The 17,057-nt window shown below is 41.2% G+C and overlaps 2 protein-coding genes across 2 annotated transcripts; one reads left to right on the top strand and one right to left on the bottom strand.

Moving 5' to 3' along the window:
• Positions 1-1,157: 1,157 nt before the first annotated feature.
• Positions 1,158-6,639, bottom strand: LOC118370188 (ankyrin repeat domain-containing protein SOWAHC-like). The gene has a single exon (XM_035755058.2). It carries the CDS (start codon positions 5,904-5,906, stop codon positions 4,173-4,175), a length of 1,734 nt encoding a protein of 577 aa, XP_035610951.1. The 5' UTR covers positions 5,907-6,639; the 3' UTR covers positions 1,158-4,172.
• Positions 6,640-7,482: 843 nt separating this feature from the next.
• On the top strand, positions 7,483-17,025 carry LOC118370187 (septin-10-like). The gene is made up of 10 exons (XM_035755057.2): positions 7,483-7,723; positions 9,890-10,004; positions 10,240-10,435; positions 10,705-10,891; positions 11,652-11,813; positions 14,224-14,320; positions 14,436-14,604; positions 14,763-14,895; positions 15,131-15,315; positions 15,870-17,025. Exons 1-10 carry the CDS (start codon positions 7,697-7,699, stop codon positions 15,883-15,885), a joined length of 1,287 nt encoding a protein of 428 aa, XP_035610950.1. The 5' UTR covers positions 7,483-7,696; the 3' UTR covers positions 15,886-17,025.
• The last annotated feature ends 32 nt before the right edge of the window (positions 17,026-17,057 follow it).

The following is a 17,057-nucleotide window of genomic DNA, read 5'->3' as shown; positions in this document are numbered from 1 at the left end:
TGAGGCGTGGCTTCCGTCTGGCCACTCTACCATAAAGGCCGCTGAGTGCTGCAGAGATGGTTGTCCTTCTGGAAGGTTCTCCCATCTCCACAGAGGAACTCTGGAGCTCTGTCAGAGTGACCATTGGGTTATTGGCCAGCTCTAGGAAGAGTCTTGGTGGTTCCAGACTTCTTCCATTTAAGAATGATGGAGGCCAATGCATTCTTGGGGACCTTCAATGCTGAAGAAATATTTTGAAACCCTTCCCCAGATCTGTGCCTCGACACAATCCTGTCTCAGAGCTCTACGGACAATGCCTTGGTTTATGCTCTGTCATCTGTGGGACCATATATAGACAGATGTGTGCCTTTCCAAATGATGTTCAATCAATTGAATTTACCACAGGTGGACTCCAATCAAGATGTAGAAACACCACAAAGATCAATGCTTAATTTCGAGTCTCATAGCAAAGGGTCTGAATACTTATGTTAATAAGGTATTTCTTTTTTCTTTTTGTATAAATGTGCAAAATTTTCTTAAAACCCATTTTCACTTTGTCATTATGGGGTACTGTGTGTAGATTGAAGAGAGATTTTTTTTAAATCGATTTTAGAATACGGTTGTAACGTAACAAAATGTGGAAAGAGTCAAGGGCCCTGAAAACTTTCTGAATGCACTGTACAGTATATATATTATATAATTTCAATCCATCTAGGTTGTAATGACTAATGTATTGCCCCGGTCAAGGACAAACACATCTCTCTGTAGAGTGGAGCTAAGATGGTCCATATGTACCGTTTCATTTCACTGAATGATTTACAACAAAAATGTTGTGTCAATGCTATTCCACTCCATTACTCAATGAAGGAATAAAATAAAATACCTGCTGAGATTTGCCTAAGATTAGTCATACAGCAATTACCAATGAAAACATGGCATACTCATTTCCCACAATGAACCCAACGTGGCATCCTATTTTGGGGCACAGAAATTCACAGGCAATAAAAACCATGTTTGTTTAAGAGCCCTTAAGAGAACATAAAAGCCATCTTGCACACAGTATAAGTAAATAAATACATGCGTGCACTACTGGTTGAGCAGAAATGTTCCTAACCATGGACACGGTGCATTAGTTACTACTGTCACAGACTGCTGCATTAAACAGAACAAGACAGATCTCAATAGTGACAGTATGACAGTTTATTTATCAGGTTGGGTAAAGGCAGAGCTAACAGTAGTTTGATATTTCTGTTAAGCAACACAAAGATGTAGGAATACGTTTCCAAATGATAAGAATACAGACTTAGCTTTGAAAACATTATTGAAGACAGAGTATTGAACATGGGATCTTAAATGATTGTAGACAGTGAGATGTCAGATTTTTTTATGTTAACATTCTTTTGTTTGATCATCAAATAGAGGACTATAATATAATTTATTGTACAGACAGACAAGAGAAATACCGTTCCAGCCCTTTGAATATCATAATTAGCAGCAGGTGGTTGATAAAAGAACAAAAAATAATAATTGCATAATAAAAAGGTAAGAGCTAATTTTGCAAGAATACAAAACTGTACAATAAAATCAAGTAGCAAAATCAGTAAACTACGTAGCATTACTGTAGGCTATTCAGCAATAAAAACCATTGACTGAGAAACCATTAAATTCCCCCAAAACAGTTAATGCCATATGTAGTAGGCCTTAAATCTAATCTAGACAAACAATTAGACTAGTACATGTGAGACAATGATTTGCTAAAAAAAAAAATCTTAAATAAACTCCAGTTATATTAACAAATAACAAAAGTGCAGAGTAAAAATAAGTGTTTTTTCAGGGGGTGCTGCAGCACCCTCAGCACCCTTACTCCCCACGGCTATGAGGGCACCTATTGGTAGATGGGTAAAAATAAAAAAGCAGATGTTGAATATCCCTTTGAGCATGGTGAAGTTATTAATTACACTTTAGATGGTGTATCAATACACCCAGTCGCTACAAAGATAAAGGCGTCCTTCTTAACTCAGTTGCCGGAGAGGAAAGAAACCGCTCAGGGATTTCACCATGAGGCCAATGGTGACTTTTAAACAGTGAAAGAGTTTAATGGCTGTGATAGGAGAAAACTTAGCATTGATCAACAACATTGTAGTTACTCCACAATACTATCCTAATTGACAGAGTGAAAAGGAAACCTGTACCAAATAAAAATATTACAAAACATGCATCCTGTTTGTAACAAGGCACTAAAGTAATACTGCAAAAAAAATTGCAAAGCAATTAACCTTTTGTCCTGAATACAAAGTGTTATTGGATTTGCCTCGAACATAACATATTACAGAGTACCACTCTCCATATTTTCAGACATAGTGGTGGCTGCATCATGTTATGGGTATGCTTGTAATCATTAAGGACTGGGATTTTTTCAGGATAAAGGCAAAATCCTAGAGGAAAGCCTGGTTCAGTCTGTTTTCCACCAGACACTGGGAGATGAATTCACAGTTCAGCAGGACAATAATCTCAAACACAAGGCCAAATCTACACTGGAGTTGCTTACCAAGATAACAGTGAATTTTCCGGAGTGGCCGAGTTACAGTTTGGACTTAAATCTACTTGAAAAACTATGACAAGACCTGAAAATGGTTGTCTAGCAAGGATCAACAACCAATTTGAACAGAGCTTGAATCATTTTTTTAAAAATGGGCAAATGCTGTACAATCCAAGTGTGGAAAGCTCTTAAGAGATTTACCCAGAAAGACTCACAGCTGTAATAGCAGCCAAAGGTGCTTCTACAAAGTATTGACTCAGGTGTGTGAATACTTTTGTCATTGAGATATTTATGCATTTTTTTTTTTTTATTACATTTGCAAACATTTCTAAAAACATGTTTTCACATTGTCATTATGGCGTATTGTGTGTAGATTGGTGAGAAACACATATATATTTAATCAATTCTGAATTCAGTCTGTAACGCAACAAAATGTGGAATAAGTCAAGGAGTATGAACACTTTCTGAAGGCACTAAATGTACACTAGTCTCTCTTGCTCACTCTCAGCTGAGCTAGGCTCTCCTGGGTCAGCAAGCCTGAGCTTGTTGATATAAAACAGAACAGAGGGTAACCTACAACTTGATACCAGCCGACTGTAACCTTAGACAACTCAAAATAAGGAGCTATCAGGTCAAAAAAAATGTACCTTTTTAAACGTGAATAGTTATGAAACCTGATCTTTCATCACTATAAACAGTCGGCCTACCATGCACTCTACAACCGCGTACCTTGTGACACAAATCTCCTCTACTGACCCTGATTACAGACGTAAAGGACCAGAGGCCTTTTCGTTGGCCTCCAATCGTCCACTTGAACACAAAGAGGAACTAAATTCCCATCTCAAAGTCTTTCAGGTGGACTGAATGGCATCAACCGCAGGAAAGCTGGATCAATAACAGTTTAAAATCAAAGTGCTTTAAGCAACATAAATATAAAAGGGAGAATAAACAAATAACAGTCTGACAGTAATAAGATAGAATTGTTCCCAAGCGTTGTGAAATCAATGACATTGTTTCTACCATGTGGTGAAATAACTTGACGTTTAAACACTTCCCACTAGGCAAAAACAAATCGAGTCAACCTGGTTCCCAAGTCATTTCAACCCCCCAAAAAAGTCAATATGAAGGCATCAAACCAACGTGGAAAACTGATTGGCTTTGAAAAAAAGTAATCAATGTAAGTTAATCGTATCTTTTTAAAATCACCCAACTTTTAACCTAAATCCAATGACATTGTGTCATTTTTTGTTGATTTCACACTGAATTCAAATGAGTTCAACTCAACCAAATGGAAATCAAAACAAGACGTTAAAATGACATCTTTGCCCAGTGGGTTACAGACAGCTTTACATGTACGTTAAGGGTTCAAGCAGACGAACAATAAGACCTACTTGGCTACTTCGGAATGATAAGAGAGTTATCACAGATATTTTTAGCCTAACCAGGGGTGACAATCTGGCCAGTTACTCAATAGATCATGTAATACCATATTCTGTTAGTTCAGTATATTCATATAATGCCTAGAGGAAAACCCTTAAGTATGTGTAACACCAGACTTGGCCTATGCCACAAAAAAACAAACACTTGTAACATCAGTCATTCTGCACTGTAGTAGTTTATTTGCTCTTTGTCGAGTAAATTTAGGGGCTATTCCTCAGCCAAACAGATTTGACATGGGTCTGGATTTAAATGAGCTTTTCCTGGACCCGTTAAGCTCCTCTGTCTCACATTGTGCTGGGAACGAAGTGCTGTGAACTATCTGTGAAGATCTGAAGCGGATCTTCTGGAGTTTGGGCCTCATCTTGCTAAAGGACGATTTCCTCAGCAAGGGTTTCTGTCTGGCCTGGTCTACTCCATCACCTGTGTCCTCCTCGCTGTGATTGTGCAGTTTGAGGGGCGTCAGATTAGACTGGAGAACTTTAGACAACCTCCAACGTCCCCCATCCCCATAGTCTGTGTTCTCTGAGTCCGAGTCGCCGCCAACACCCGCCCCGATGATGTCACGGATATCAACGGCCACACTGTTTGTAAGATACTGACACGCCCTTTTCCCATTGTAATCTCTGGCCTCTACGTCTGCGTCATAGGCTCCTACCAGTAACTTCACCACCTCAACTTGGTTGTGCATTGCTGCTAGGTGTAGGGGCGTGTAGCCGGCACTTGATTGGGCGTTGATGTTGATGGGCACTGTGTGTTGTTTGGCAAAGTTCACGAGAAGCGCCAGCAGCTCTTGTTTGCCCTGCTTTGCGGCCCAGTGCAGGCAGGTGAACCCAGTCACAAAATCCTTCTTCATGACAAGGTTCGGTTCAGAGGAAAGGAGGCGGTGGAGACTCTCCCATTGGCCGTCGGATGCACACATCATCCATTCGTGTTCCAACGGGTCCAGAGTGACTGAAGCACCGTCTTCGTCTGTAGTAGAGGAAACCACAGAGGCGGAGTCCGAGTTCCTCAACACCATGCTGCGTCGCACCTGGAGGGAGCTGTTCATCATGAGCTCAATAAAGTTATTACGGCTACTCTTAGGTGTGTAGCTGTCACTCCCAGATATGCTCTGTTGAAAATCATAATACTGGCTTTCGTCTGCCCCGTCCTCTGTTGAAGGGTGACGGGACAGCAGGCTGTCCTGTGCATTAGCTGGAAATGGACGTATGGGTAAGGGGAACATAGAGCCATCCGCGGATGTAGGTAAAGGTGACGCCTCAATCACTGCAATTTGCGGTATGTCATGCGGTTGCAATGTCGTGCGGTTGCAATGAATGTCCCCCTTGGTCAATTCCTGCTCTGCATTACCACCAATGCCTAACGCATTTCCCATATTGTCTGATAAACTAGTATTTTGAACTACAGACCTTGTTGACGCAGCTCTTTCTACAATTTTACCTTCCAAAATAATTCCAGAAATGTCAGGCGGTCTCGCTCTCGTGGCATTGTCAGTTCCGTAACCTGAGCCAAGTGAAATGTCTTGTGCCTCTTCGTTTGCAGTGATTTCCCAAGAGTGCACACGCCCAGCAGATGATACTGACAGATGCAGTTGTGGTGCACAATCCTCTATCAAGTTCTTATATGATTTTGATATAGCAGCACCGCTGTCCTCTTGTTCCAATAAGGTGCCTGTCCCGTTACCATTGCACTCGCTGCCTTTTTCCACTGTACACTTCAATGAAACTCGATACTTCTTTTTTAAACATACACATTTCACTCCATTCTCCAACTTTACAAATGCGACATTGTCCACGTATCCCTTGAATTTCTCCCGAACAATTGCTTTCTGGTCAGGGTCTTCTGGGAAAACAGCTTTGAAATAGTCAATGAATATCTGGTTTTTCACTCTCCCTCCTCGCTCGGTTAGAAATTGAACAACCGCTTCTTGGGTGCACTCGGTCGCCATTACTGATTAAAACAAATAATTAATTAAAAGGCTACGGTAAACCACTTACATATCAAATAAATAAAAATATATTCATTTTTATGTTTATACATTAGCTAGAGTTTAATCAGCCCGTACAAATACGATGTTCACCTGCCCTGGTTGGTGTTGTCTCATCACATCATCCTCAGACCTTGTGCTTCTTTGATACAGAATAGAAATTAATAGAACTGTCACCCCACCCAGAGTTGAGTAAGGAAGGACCCACTTTTGCAAGCAGACCTGTCTATCCGTTTTATTTCTATGGTCACAGCGATCCACTACAGAGACATTAGAGAAAGGAGGAGATAGTCACCCTTGGGTAATGAATGAACGTAAAACCAAAGATTTTTTATAACTAACCCAAGATAGACCAGAGGCTGTCGTTTCCAATGGGAGGAAATTAATCATGGTGGGTAGAACAAGCAAGGAGATGGGAAGAGCCATGCACTAGCTAGTGAGATCTCAATGGCACGTTCTAGTATTTATTTGCATATTTTCGTTAGGAAACGCTTACTATGAAGTGGGGTAAAGGGTAAAGTCCGCAAAACGCAGTCCACTCTGTTTGTTATAGATTATATTTTTGGAAACATAAAACTGCATAGAGATCAAATGTTTCATCGATTAGAAAATTAGTACAATGTTGGCCAAAATCCATCTCACTCCATCTTCTCACCATGCCGGTCACTGGGCTTCCTCGCAGGAAACGCCAACCGGATGCTTCACATTTATACATCCGGTTTAATATCTGGCTCAATGTCTATCTGTGGTATAATGCAGCGTTCAAAACACCCGGAAACTCGGAAAAATACGAGGTCAAATAAAGAAGTCTGTATTTTAAATTCGGAAAGTCAGAGCTCTAGGAAGAGTTGGAATTCATAGTTGGATGGCTGTTCAAATCGATTTTCCCAGTCGGAGCTCGTTCTTTCCCAGTTGTCTTGAACGTGGCATAACGCCCCAAACAGCAGAATGTCAAACGATCGCGTTCACTTGCAAATCTCATCTTCTCATAATCCCTTATCAAAATCAAGGTATGAGGGTATCAGGGTATGAGTTGAGAAACCTGCCTATTTTCCTTTCAGAGAACAAGTTAATTATCTCAAATCTCGGAAAATACTTATGTTGTACTTATTGTTCACTAAATGCATGCTAATGTTGTGTTTTTGAGCTAACGCCCAGTCAATCCTTCGTCCCAGAAATGTACCGCGTGGGCCGGCGTGGTCCACAGACGATGCATGGGCAACGTACACAATGAGCTTTAATAAGATTCCAATGGCGTTTCCCATCTCCCCAAAAGTATCTCTGTCCACGCCTCATAGCAACCACAACATTGGGAAACTGTGACCCTTGAAACGCCATTTTGGAATCTATATTTAGTGGTCGGTCAGTCAAAGTCGCGCAAGGAACCAAAATGTCTACTTAGTTTCACACCATATATGTCCAACGAATATCCGGAAAAGTGGTTTATACCATTCATTCTATGGGGGTCGCTATATAGTAACTAACAATCATGCAGTTCAAAATAACTACTCTGTACTCAGAATTTGCTGAATACATACCACAAAATCAGAAGATGTAGTACTTAATATATATACTTTATTTTGTTAAACACAAATATAACGGTCACTCGTGTCTCCCCAACCATGAAAAAAGTGTGCAAGCCTACATTCCTTTCATGGCTACGTAGATAGTCGATTTTTCAACTTTTTTAGTTGAGCCTATTTTCTTTACAGCCTGTTAGTATTTGTAGCTATTAGCTGCTATATTCCGAGATGACTACGTCGGATGTTGCTCAGGGGGTAATTGTGTTTAATTTAATCGCTAAATAATGTATATCTACAGTTGTAAAACTTACGACACGTTTAGCTTGCTAGTCAGCATGGTTACGTTCCAGGTCGACTTTATTGCTGTCGCGCTGCGTAATCCTGAAAGGTAAACACTTATCTGGGCGTTGTGAGATCTGACCGTCTGCACAGCAGGATTGCAATACGACGACCTGGAACTGATTCAGTAACTTTTTCACTATCCAGGTAGCTATGTGGCTAACAACGTAGCTCCAACCAGAGTTTCTAAGAAGAAGGGTTTTACTGAACGCATGGGTCGGTTTGCCGATGTGGCAGCCAGTGAAAGTTAACTTTGTGTGCTAGCTACAAAATCTAGCCAAATGTATGCTGCTGAAACTGTTCTGCCATCTCCAGCCTTTCCACGTCTATCCACAATCTGTGTCAGTAAAGAAATGGACAGGTCAGGTAGTGTCATTCATATAAATAGATAGATGTTTGTGTGTACTGTAGACAAATGAACATGTAGCCTTGTATGGATAAGTAGTGTACAGTCTTGGCCAAAAGTTTTTAGAATGACACAAATATTAATGAAAGTCTGCTGTCTCCGTGTCTTTAGATATTTTTGTCCGATGTTACTATGGAATACTGAAGTATAACTACAAGCAGTTCATAAGTGTCATAGGATTTTATTGACAATTACATGAAGTTGATGCAAAGAGTCAATATTTGCAGTGTTGACCCTTCGTTTTCAAGACCTTTGCAATCCGCCCTGGCATGCTGTCAATTAACTTCTGGGCCACATCCTGACAGATGTTAGCCCATTCTTGCATAATCAATGCTTGGAGTTTGTCAGAATTTGCCAGGTTTTGTTTGTCCACCCGCCTCTTGAGGATTGACCACAAGTTCTCAATGGGATTAAGGTCTGGGGAGTTTCCTGGCCATGGACCCAAAATATCGATGTTTTGTTCCCCGAGCCACTTAGTTATCACTTTTGTCTTATGGCAAGGTGCTCCATCATGCTGGAAAAGGCATTGTTCGTCACCAAACTGTTCCTCGATGGTTGGGAGAATGTGTTGGTACCATTCTTTATTTATGGCTGTGCTCTTAGGCAAAATTGTGAGTGAGCCCACTCCCTTAGCTGAGAAGCAACCCCACACATGAATGGTCTCAGGATGCTTTACTGTTGGCATGACACAGGACTGATGGTAGCGCTCACCTTGTCTTCTCCGGACAAGCTTTTTTCCGGATGCCCCAAACAATCGGAAAGGGAATTCAGAGAAAATGACTTTACCCCAGTCCACAGCAGGCCAATCCCTGTACCTTTTGCAGAATATCAGTCTGTCCCTGATGGTTTTCCTGGAGATAAGTGGCTTCTTTGCTGTCCTTCTTGACACCAGGCCATCCTCCAAAAGTCTTTGCCTCACTGTGCGTGCAGATGCACTCACACCTGCCTGCTGCCATTCCTGAGCAAGCTCTGTACTGGTGGTGCCCCGATCCCACAGCTGAATCAACTTTAGGAGACGGTCCTGGCGCTTGCTGGACTTTCTTGGGCGTCCTGAAGCATTCTTCACAACAATTGAACCGCTCTCCTTGAAGTTCTTGATGATCTGATAAATGGTTGATTTAGGTTGCAATCTTACTGGCAACAATATCCTTGCCTGTGAAGCCCTTTTTGTGCAAAGCAATGATGACTGCATGTGTTTCCTTGCAGGTAACCATTGTAGACAGAGGAAGAACAATTATTCCAAGCACCACCCTCCTTTTGAAGCTTCCAGTCTGTTATTTGATCTCCAGCCTTGTCCTCGTCTACACTCACACCTGTGTTAATGAGAGAATCACTGACATGATGTCAGCTGGTCCTTTTTTGGCAGGGCTGAAATGCAGTGGAAATGTTTTTTTTGAGATTCAGTTCATTCAAGAGGGACTTTGCAATTAATTGCAATTAATCTGATCACTCTTCATAACATTCTGGAGTATATGCAAATTGCCATCATACAAACTGAGGCAGCAGACTTTGAAAATGTATATTTGTGTCATTTTCAAAACTTTTGGCCACGACTGTACACACAATGAAAACATAGGAATATAAGATTATTTACTTAGGTTAACCAGTCCAAGCTGTTGTCAGATATTGTCATATACTGAGTTGGCCTAATGTTAGGCTATGTCTCCCTATAACAGGACAAAAATGCCCGGCCTCTGTCCTTGTCTGGCCATGTTGGCTTCGACAGCCTACCTCACCAGCTGGTCAACAAATCAACATGTCAAGGTTTCTGCTTCAATATCCTCTGTATTGGTGAGTAACGCTGTGATGTTACATTAAAAGTTCAGCCACCAGACCAGTAGCCCCTTTTTAGATGGAAAAAAAATGTTGGCCCATTTCCTTTCAATTAATTTATTCTGGACTTGTGCCCAGAATCCTCAACTGTCTAAAATGTATTTTTCATTTTCCTCAAGTTTGACCCAAAGTTTGACCCACAAAGCAATGTTGTTACTAAGATTAGCAAACAGTATTTCTCCCCACTATCCAGGCGAAACGGGTATTGGAAAATCCACCCTAATGGACACACTGTTCAACACAAACTTTGAGAACTTTGAGTCATCTCACTTCGAGCCCAAGGTGAAGCTGCGAGCGCAGACCTATGACCTGCAGGAGAGCAACGTGCGACTCAAGCTGACCATCGTCAACACAGTGGGCTTTGGGGACCAGATGAACAAGCAGGAGAGGTGAGAGAAGTGCAGTCATGATAAACCTGGGTCGTATTCATTAGGCACCAAACCTAACAGCCTACCTGAACTTGTCCGATAACTTAAACCCTGTGTTTTAGTGTTTCGTTTCGTAAACATTTTGCTACCGTAGCCTATGCCCTACCGAATATGACCCTGATGCTGAATGACAAAACAAAGCACGTTATTTTGTCTTTCGATCCACCACGAATCACTTGTTTTACCATACTCTGATGGAGTATCTGCTCTCTGAATGTTTCCTTCGGCAGCTACCAGCATGTTGTGGACTACATTGACACCCAGTTCGAGTCGTATCTACAGGAGGAGTTGAAGATCAAGCGGTCCCTCCACAACTACCACGACTCCCGTATCCATGCCTGTCTCTACTTCATCGCCCCTTCAGGACACTCTCTCAAGTCCCTGGACCTGGTCACCATGAAGAAACTGGACAGCAAGGTGCCTGACTAGAACTAAAAGAAGCTGTCACTATTGCATTTTTTTGGGGTGGGGTGGGGGGTCGATTTTTTTCCCCTGGCACAGTTCTACAGCATTAGTCTATGAATATGAACTTTTTCTTTTCATAATTGTTGTTGTGTTTAAATGTAGAATTAATTAAGAGGGTGTTTTTCATTTTATTTAGTGTTATGGAGTATTTGGGCAGTTTAGGAAGTGTCATGGCGGTTGGTTAAAAACTGGTAGTTGCATGATGAGTAATTATTACTGTGTTACTGTGACAGGACTGAACAAGCCTAACAAAGCAGAATGTTGACTTAGTTCAGCCACTGGACAATCACAGAAGTCTGTCCTGATTGTGCTTTAGTTGTCTAGTTAAATAAAGTATTTTTTTTTAAACATACAAGTCAGATAAGAACAAATTCTTATTTACAATGACAGCCTACCCCGGCCAAACACTAACGACGCTGGGCCAATTGTGCGCCGCCCTATGGGACTCCCAATCACGGCCGGTTGTGATACATCCTGGAATCAAACCAGGGTCTGTGGTGACGCCTCTTGCACTGAGATGCAGTGTTTTAGACCTCTGCGTCACTCGGGAGCCCAATAGCTGTATGTTTTTCAGTACTGTTCTTTCACAAAAGGGAATTTGTTTCTACTTGTAAAATGAACGATATGTCCTGTTTGATTCTTGAGGGAATAATGTCAATTCGGAAAGAAAATGTATTATTTACAAGACAACCTGTGTATTTTTTATTTGTAGGTCAACATCATTCCTGTCATCGCCAAAGCAGACACCATCTCCAAGAGCGAGCTCCACAAGTTTAAGATCAAGATCATGAGCGAGTTGGTCAGTAACGGTGTCCAGATCTACCAGTTCCCTACCGACGACGAGACAGTCTCCAAGATCAACACTGCCATGAATGTGAGTTGTCTAACATTCCATTGGCATCTTTCAGGCTCTCTGCCCAATTCCATACCTCACAGTGGTGAATTTGACTGCTCGACAGTGCACCTCAGTGAGCATGGATAGTGTGATGAAAACATTTACATGCTTTGGAAGAAGAACGATTTCCCTAATAATCCCGTTTACATGGATACATCAGAAATCAGGCTACCTGATGGGACTTTGGTCAATATAGAAGATATGCAATAAAAAATAAATGTTCTACAACAGCGACATGTTCTTTTTTAGAAAAAGTTTGGACTTCTAAAGTTTGTATGAGAACTACTTCAAGTATTCCTACTTCCATTTTTCCCGATACTGTTGCACAAACAACATGCCGATTTATGTCCTTCATGGAGTTATCAGAATTGTACGGGAAGGTCTGCTCAATCCAAGAGTACAACCAATTGATTACAGCATTACCCCAAAAAATGGAGGAGGCAGGTGGCAGCGGGAGGAGGCAGGTGGCAGCGGGAGGAGGCAGGTGGCAGCGGGAGGAGGCAGGTGGCAGCGAGAGGAGGTAGGGAACTGGTCTGTCTGCCCAATATAAAGGATCAAAACTGGCGGAGGAATAAAAATAGCATAAATAGGAAAGTATACCAGTTTAATTTGAGGACCAGGATGTTGACAACTGTACCATACAGATTGCTAAATAGTTGGGAAGAGATTTTTGATGACCTGATTCCATGGTACAGGGTGTATGAGTTGATATACAAAACAACGCAAGATTCAAGACTTCGGTGCCTTCAACTAAAGTTATTATATAGAATTCTCGCCACCAACAAAACGTTAGACTATTTGGGGCATAAAATCATCGAAGCTCTGCAGATTTTGTTGTGAGGATACAGAATCAATAAACCATTTGTTTTGGTATTGCCCTCAGGTAGCCTGTTTCAGGTCTCAGGTTCAGGAATGGCTGAAAATGCATAGTATTGATCTAAAATTGACCCTAGAAATAGTACTGTTAGGAGATCTGGAGAAACTGGGTCAGTCAATTACTAATATACTCATACTCTTAGTAAATATATTTGTCTTCTACTCGTAATCTGGATTCTATTCGATTAGATAGATTGAAATTGTACGTTAAACATCACAGCATAGTTGAAAAATATGCGTTGCGTAGAAATCCGGAGAGGGGGGCCATCAGAGATAGGTGGGATGGGCTGAGGGACGCTGAGGGTTGGGATGTGGAATTGGAGACAAGTGGGACTAGAGTTGTAGCGCAGGAGATACATGTAAAAAGTCGAAATAAAACACAATAAAAAGTCAGTTTTAATGGGGGCAGTGTTTTTACAACTAATGCCGGTTTGCCTGGGGCTGATGCCGTGCAGGTGTTTGTACACATGCATATACACACACTCTCATTCAAATAAACACATACAAGAACACACACATACATGTAATAGTGCCAGACATGCACACAAACATATACAGTTGGCATTGCTGTTGTCCTTGATGTTGTTTTTGTGTTTTAAAATGTTTGCTGTCTTCTGTCTTTTTTTCTCTTTAGTTCATTCTCTTGGTTGTTGGTGCATTGGGGGGGTTCTTGGGGGTGGGGAATGGAATTGATTGTATTTTTTATTTTTCTACTTGGGGAGGGACTGTAGGACAGGTCTCGAATGGTTGAGGGACAGCTATTGGAGAACTGTGGGGGGGGGGTCTTGGAGGGTTCGGGTTCACGGTTTTTGGCCTGGTGGGACATCTGTCAATCGTTCCCTTGAGCAGGGCATTGACCCTGGATGCTTCTGTGTGTCACTCTGAATGGGAATCTGTTGGATGACTGGTATGATGTAGTTGTTGAGCTGCTTCACTGCATGTTTCAGATATTAAATAAAATAAATAAATAAACATGCTGATTTAGGCCTACAACAGCACTGATATCAGGGTGTATTAGCTGGCTATGTTTGCTCTGACTCAGTACATTTATTAGCTAGCCAGCGTCTAACAATGAGAATGTTTGCTAAGTAAAGGAAAACTCTGTTTGCAGACAGTAATATACACAAACTAATAGTGTCATTATAGAACGCTGGTGAATGTGACAAATACACATTTGTTTGATTTTGATTTATATTAAGAAGCAAAAGTGGAAAACAGCATCGACATATTGGTGAGGGAGGGAGACGAGTCGCATATCACATTTTAACAAACCAAACATTGAAATAACGTTATAGAAGAAGAAAAACAGTCCATGTAGCAATAAGGGTATACCGTCCAACCCTAGCGTTTGCTTTCTTTGATTTTTGACCGTACTCTCGATTTTAAGATAAGCAGAGTAAGGTGTTTACATGACTAATGCCATACTTCACCTACTACCAAAATCACTTTAATATTGACTTAGTGTGCATGTAAATATACTCTGTGTCTTCTATGATCTATTTGCTAATGTCAGGGTATCCTGCCTTTTGCTGTTGTGGGGAGCTCCGAGGAGGTAAAGATTGGAAATAAAATGGTCAAAGCTCGGCAGTATCCCTGGGGTGTGGTGCAAGGTAGGTAAACCTGTTTTACCGTGTAGGCTTCAGGCTTACAGCTTGCTTTCTTTGAAGTGTCTATGGCTCTGCAGTACAAATGCCAGGAGGTAAAGGCCTGTCTGTCTTGTTTCAGTGGAGAACGAGAACCACTGTGACTTTGTGAAGCTGAGGGAGATGCTGATCTGTGTGAACATGGAGGACCTGAGGGAGCAGACCCACACGCGCCACTACGAGCTCTACCGCCGCTGCAAACTGGAGGAGATGGGGTTCACGGACACAAACCCGGAGAGCAAGCCAGTCAGGTATGGAGAGAGCAGGGTGTGCCACGCACGGTTATCATAATTCTGGGCCTGTGATAACCAGATGAGGTGCACAGATTAAAAGGTCTGTGGAAAAACATGTTAACATTATACAGAGAGAGGAGGCTGTACATTTAGTTTTAAACCGCGTGCGTCTACAGCCTGCAGGAGACCTATGAAGCCAAGCGTCACGAGTTCCTGGGAGATTTGCAGCGGAGAGAGGAGGAGATGAGGCAGATGTTTGTCCAGAGAGTCAAGGAGAAGGAGACTGAGCTGAAGGAAGCTGAGCGAGAGGTACTGGACACACACACACACCGTGTCCTACTGTGACAGCATGCTATACAGGTCAGCAAGCGACATATAGGTGTAGACGTTCATCACAGAAAACCCATCTTCAATGACCTTTCATATTAAATGAATGTATTTTTGGTTGAAGAGATCCACGTGAGAAGCGTCTTTTTGGGTTTTTAGAAAAGCACTAGAAATTCGAGGTATTAAAAACAATTGACGTTTTGATGTTTTCCCTCAGTTGCAAGGTAAGTTTGAGCAGCTGAAGAGACTGCACTCTGAGGAGAAGAGCAAGCTGGATGAGAAGAGAAGGTCTCTGGAGGACGAGATCAACACCTTCAGCAAGAAGAAAACAGCTGCCGAGCTGCTCCAAGGCCAGTCCTTCAACACGAACGCCAACCTCAAGAAGGACAAAGACCGTAAAAAGTAAGACGCATGTTATTGTAAAATACGTTTCAGAACGGCTGCTTAATTCCCTTCCAAGATGTTTATTGCTGAAATGTTTTGGACAGTTCAAAGCTCTCTTACACATTCATCTATCCTAATTCAATCATAACCTATTTCCCCTCTCAATTTCATGATGTATGTGCAGAGACTAACAAAAATAAATGTTCACCAGAATTGTATACTGTGTGTGGACTGCAGGCATTATACAGTCATTTTAGTTCATCAGTGTGATTTTATTTCTGATTGACAGGAGCCTAGAGATGGAAGCTAAGGATGTTAAGTTAACTTGTGACGAGGCTACTAACCAAAACCACAACAGTTGCTTCAGAAACCTGTGAAGTCAGTGAGATGATAGGGAGGGAAGCAGGGTATAAAGAACACATCAGTTTGTTTGTTTTTTTGATAAGAGGAAACTATTAATTTGACAGTTGATAGGAAAGCTTAGTTAATGAGTATAGATGTGTGTTATGATGTAGTGACACAGATCTCTAAATTATTGACTCTATATTTCCTCTTTTTCGTTGGGTCTTTAGCTCTGGGTTCATGTGAAGAAATAAAATGGACAAAGACCCCTTCCCATCAGACAGAAGAGAAATAAATACAAAATGGAGTACATTCACCGACAGTCGTCATTGTTTTGGCTTATTAGTCAAATCACAAATGTTAGTTAAATTCCAGCCAGACTATTGATAATTCTTTAATATTGGTAACCCTTTTGTATTACTTTACTTTTCACTTCTACAGCTAGAGGGCGCCAAATGATCACGGTCTGGTTAGGGTTATCATTGAAAATACTGTACTTCACACCAAACAGAAATACAATTTGTTTGATGGTCAACAGTACATTGACATTCAGGATGTATTTAATTGTCCAATCTCGGAATTAGTTGTGTTACCGGGTTTTCTTAAGTGTTCACTTTTAAATGGGATATCAGATAATGTTTCGACTTGAACTTGTTCGACTTTAATTCTGCAGATAGTAGAATATATATATTTGCATGTCTTTTAAAATATGCTGTTCACCACTAGTGTGTATTATATAGCTTGATATTTATTCTATGCATTATTATTGTAGACTCATGAGTTTCTGGATGGATTCCATGCGTAGTAATACCGAACTCTGGTCCAGGACGTTCCTCACATGTTACATTAGCGGAACACGCACCATCAACCAGAGCTACGTTATATCCACGCATGTGTTACATTCCAATCACTGAAATTACTTTTTTTTAACACTTATTGTATGCCTTACTGCCACATACCTTGTATTTTATTCAAATGCTAAAGAATGAAGCAGCTGCTCAATGACCTTTCTGAATTAAACACTACATCAAATGGTTTTGACACAAGGCACCTCGGGATATATTGCCAATATACCACGGCTAAGGGCTGTGTCCAGGCACTCCACGTTGCGTCGTACCAATGAACATTCCTTTGCCATGGTATATTGTCCATAAACCACACTTCTTTGGTTCTTTTTGCGTAGAAATAGTATGTCGTGTGTGGAATGATTGACGTTATAATTGCCAGACATATTTTCCCTCTCAGAAAGGATAGCTTTGAAAATAACTTGTGTAATTTAAGCATTTTTGTACACAGCTTTTTTCTTAACTCTCAAATATGAACTAACGTTTGTGCTTAGGTGTGAAGGGTTTATATCACCAAAAATAAAACATATGTTTGTCGTAACATGTCGTTATTTAACTGTACAAATCAATTGA

This window comes from Oncorhynchus keta, chromosome 37 (genome assembly GCF_023373465.1).
Source record: "Oncorhynchus keta strain PuntledgeMale-10-30-2019 chromosome 37, Oket_V2, whole genome shotgun sequence".
Classification (NCBI taxonomy): Eukaryota; Metazoa; Chordata; class Actinopteri; order Salmoniformes; family Salmonidae; genus Oncorhynchus; species Oncorhynchus keta.
The sequence above is the reverse complement of the archived record's forward strand: the minus strand, read 5'-3'. Positions and strand labels throughout refer to the sequence as shown.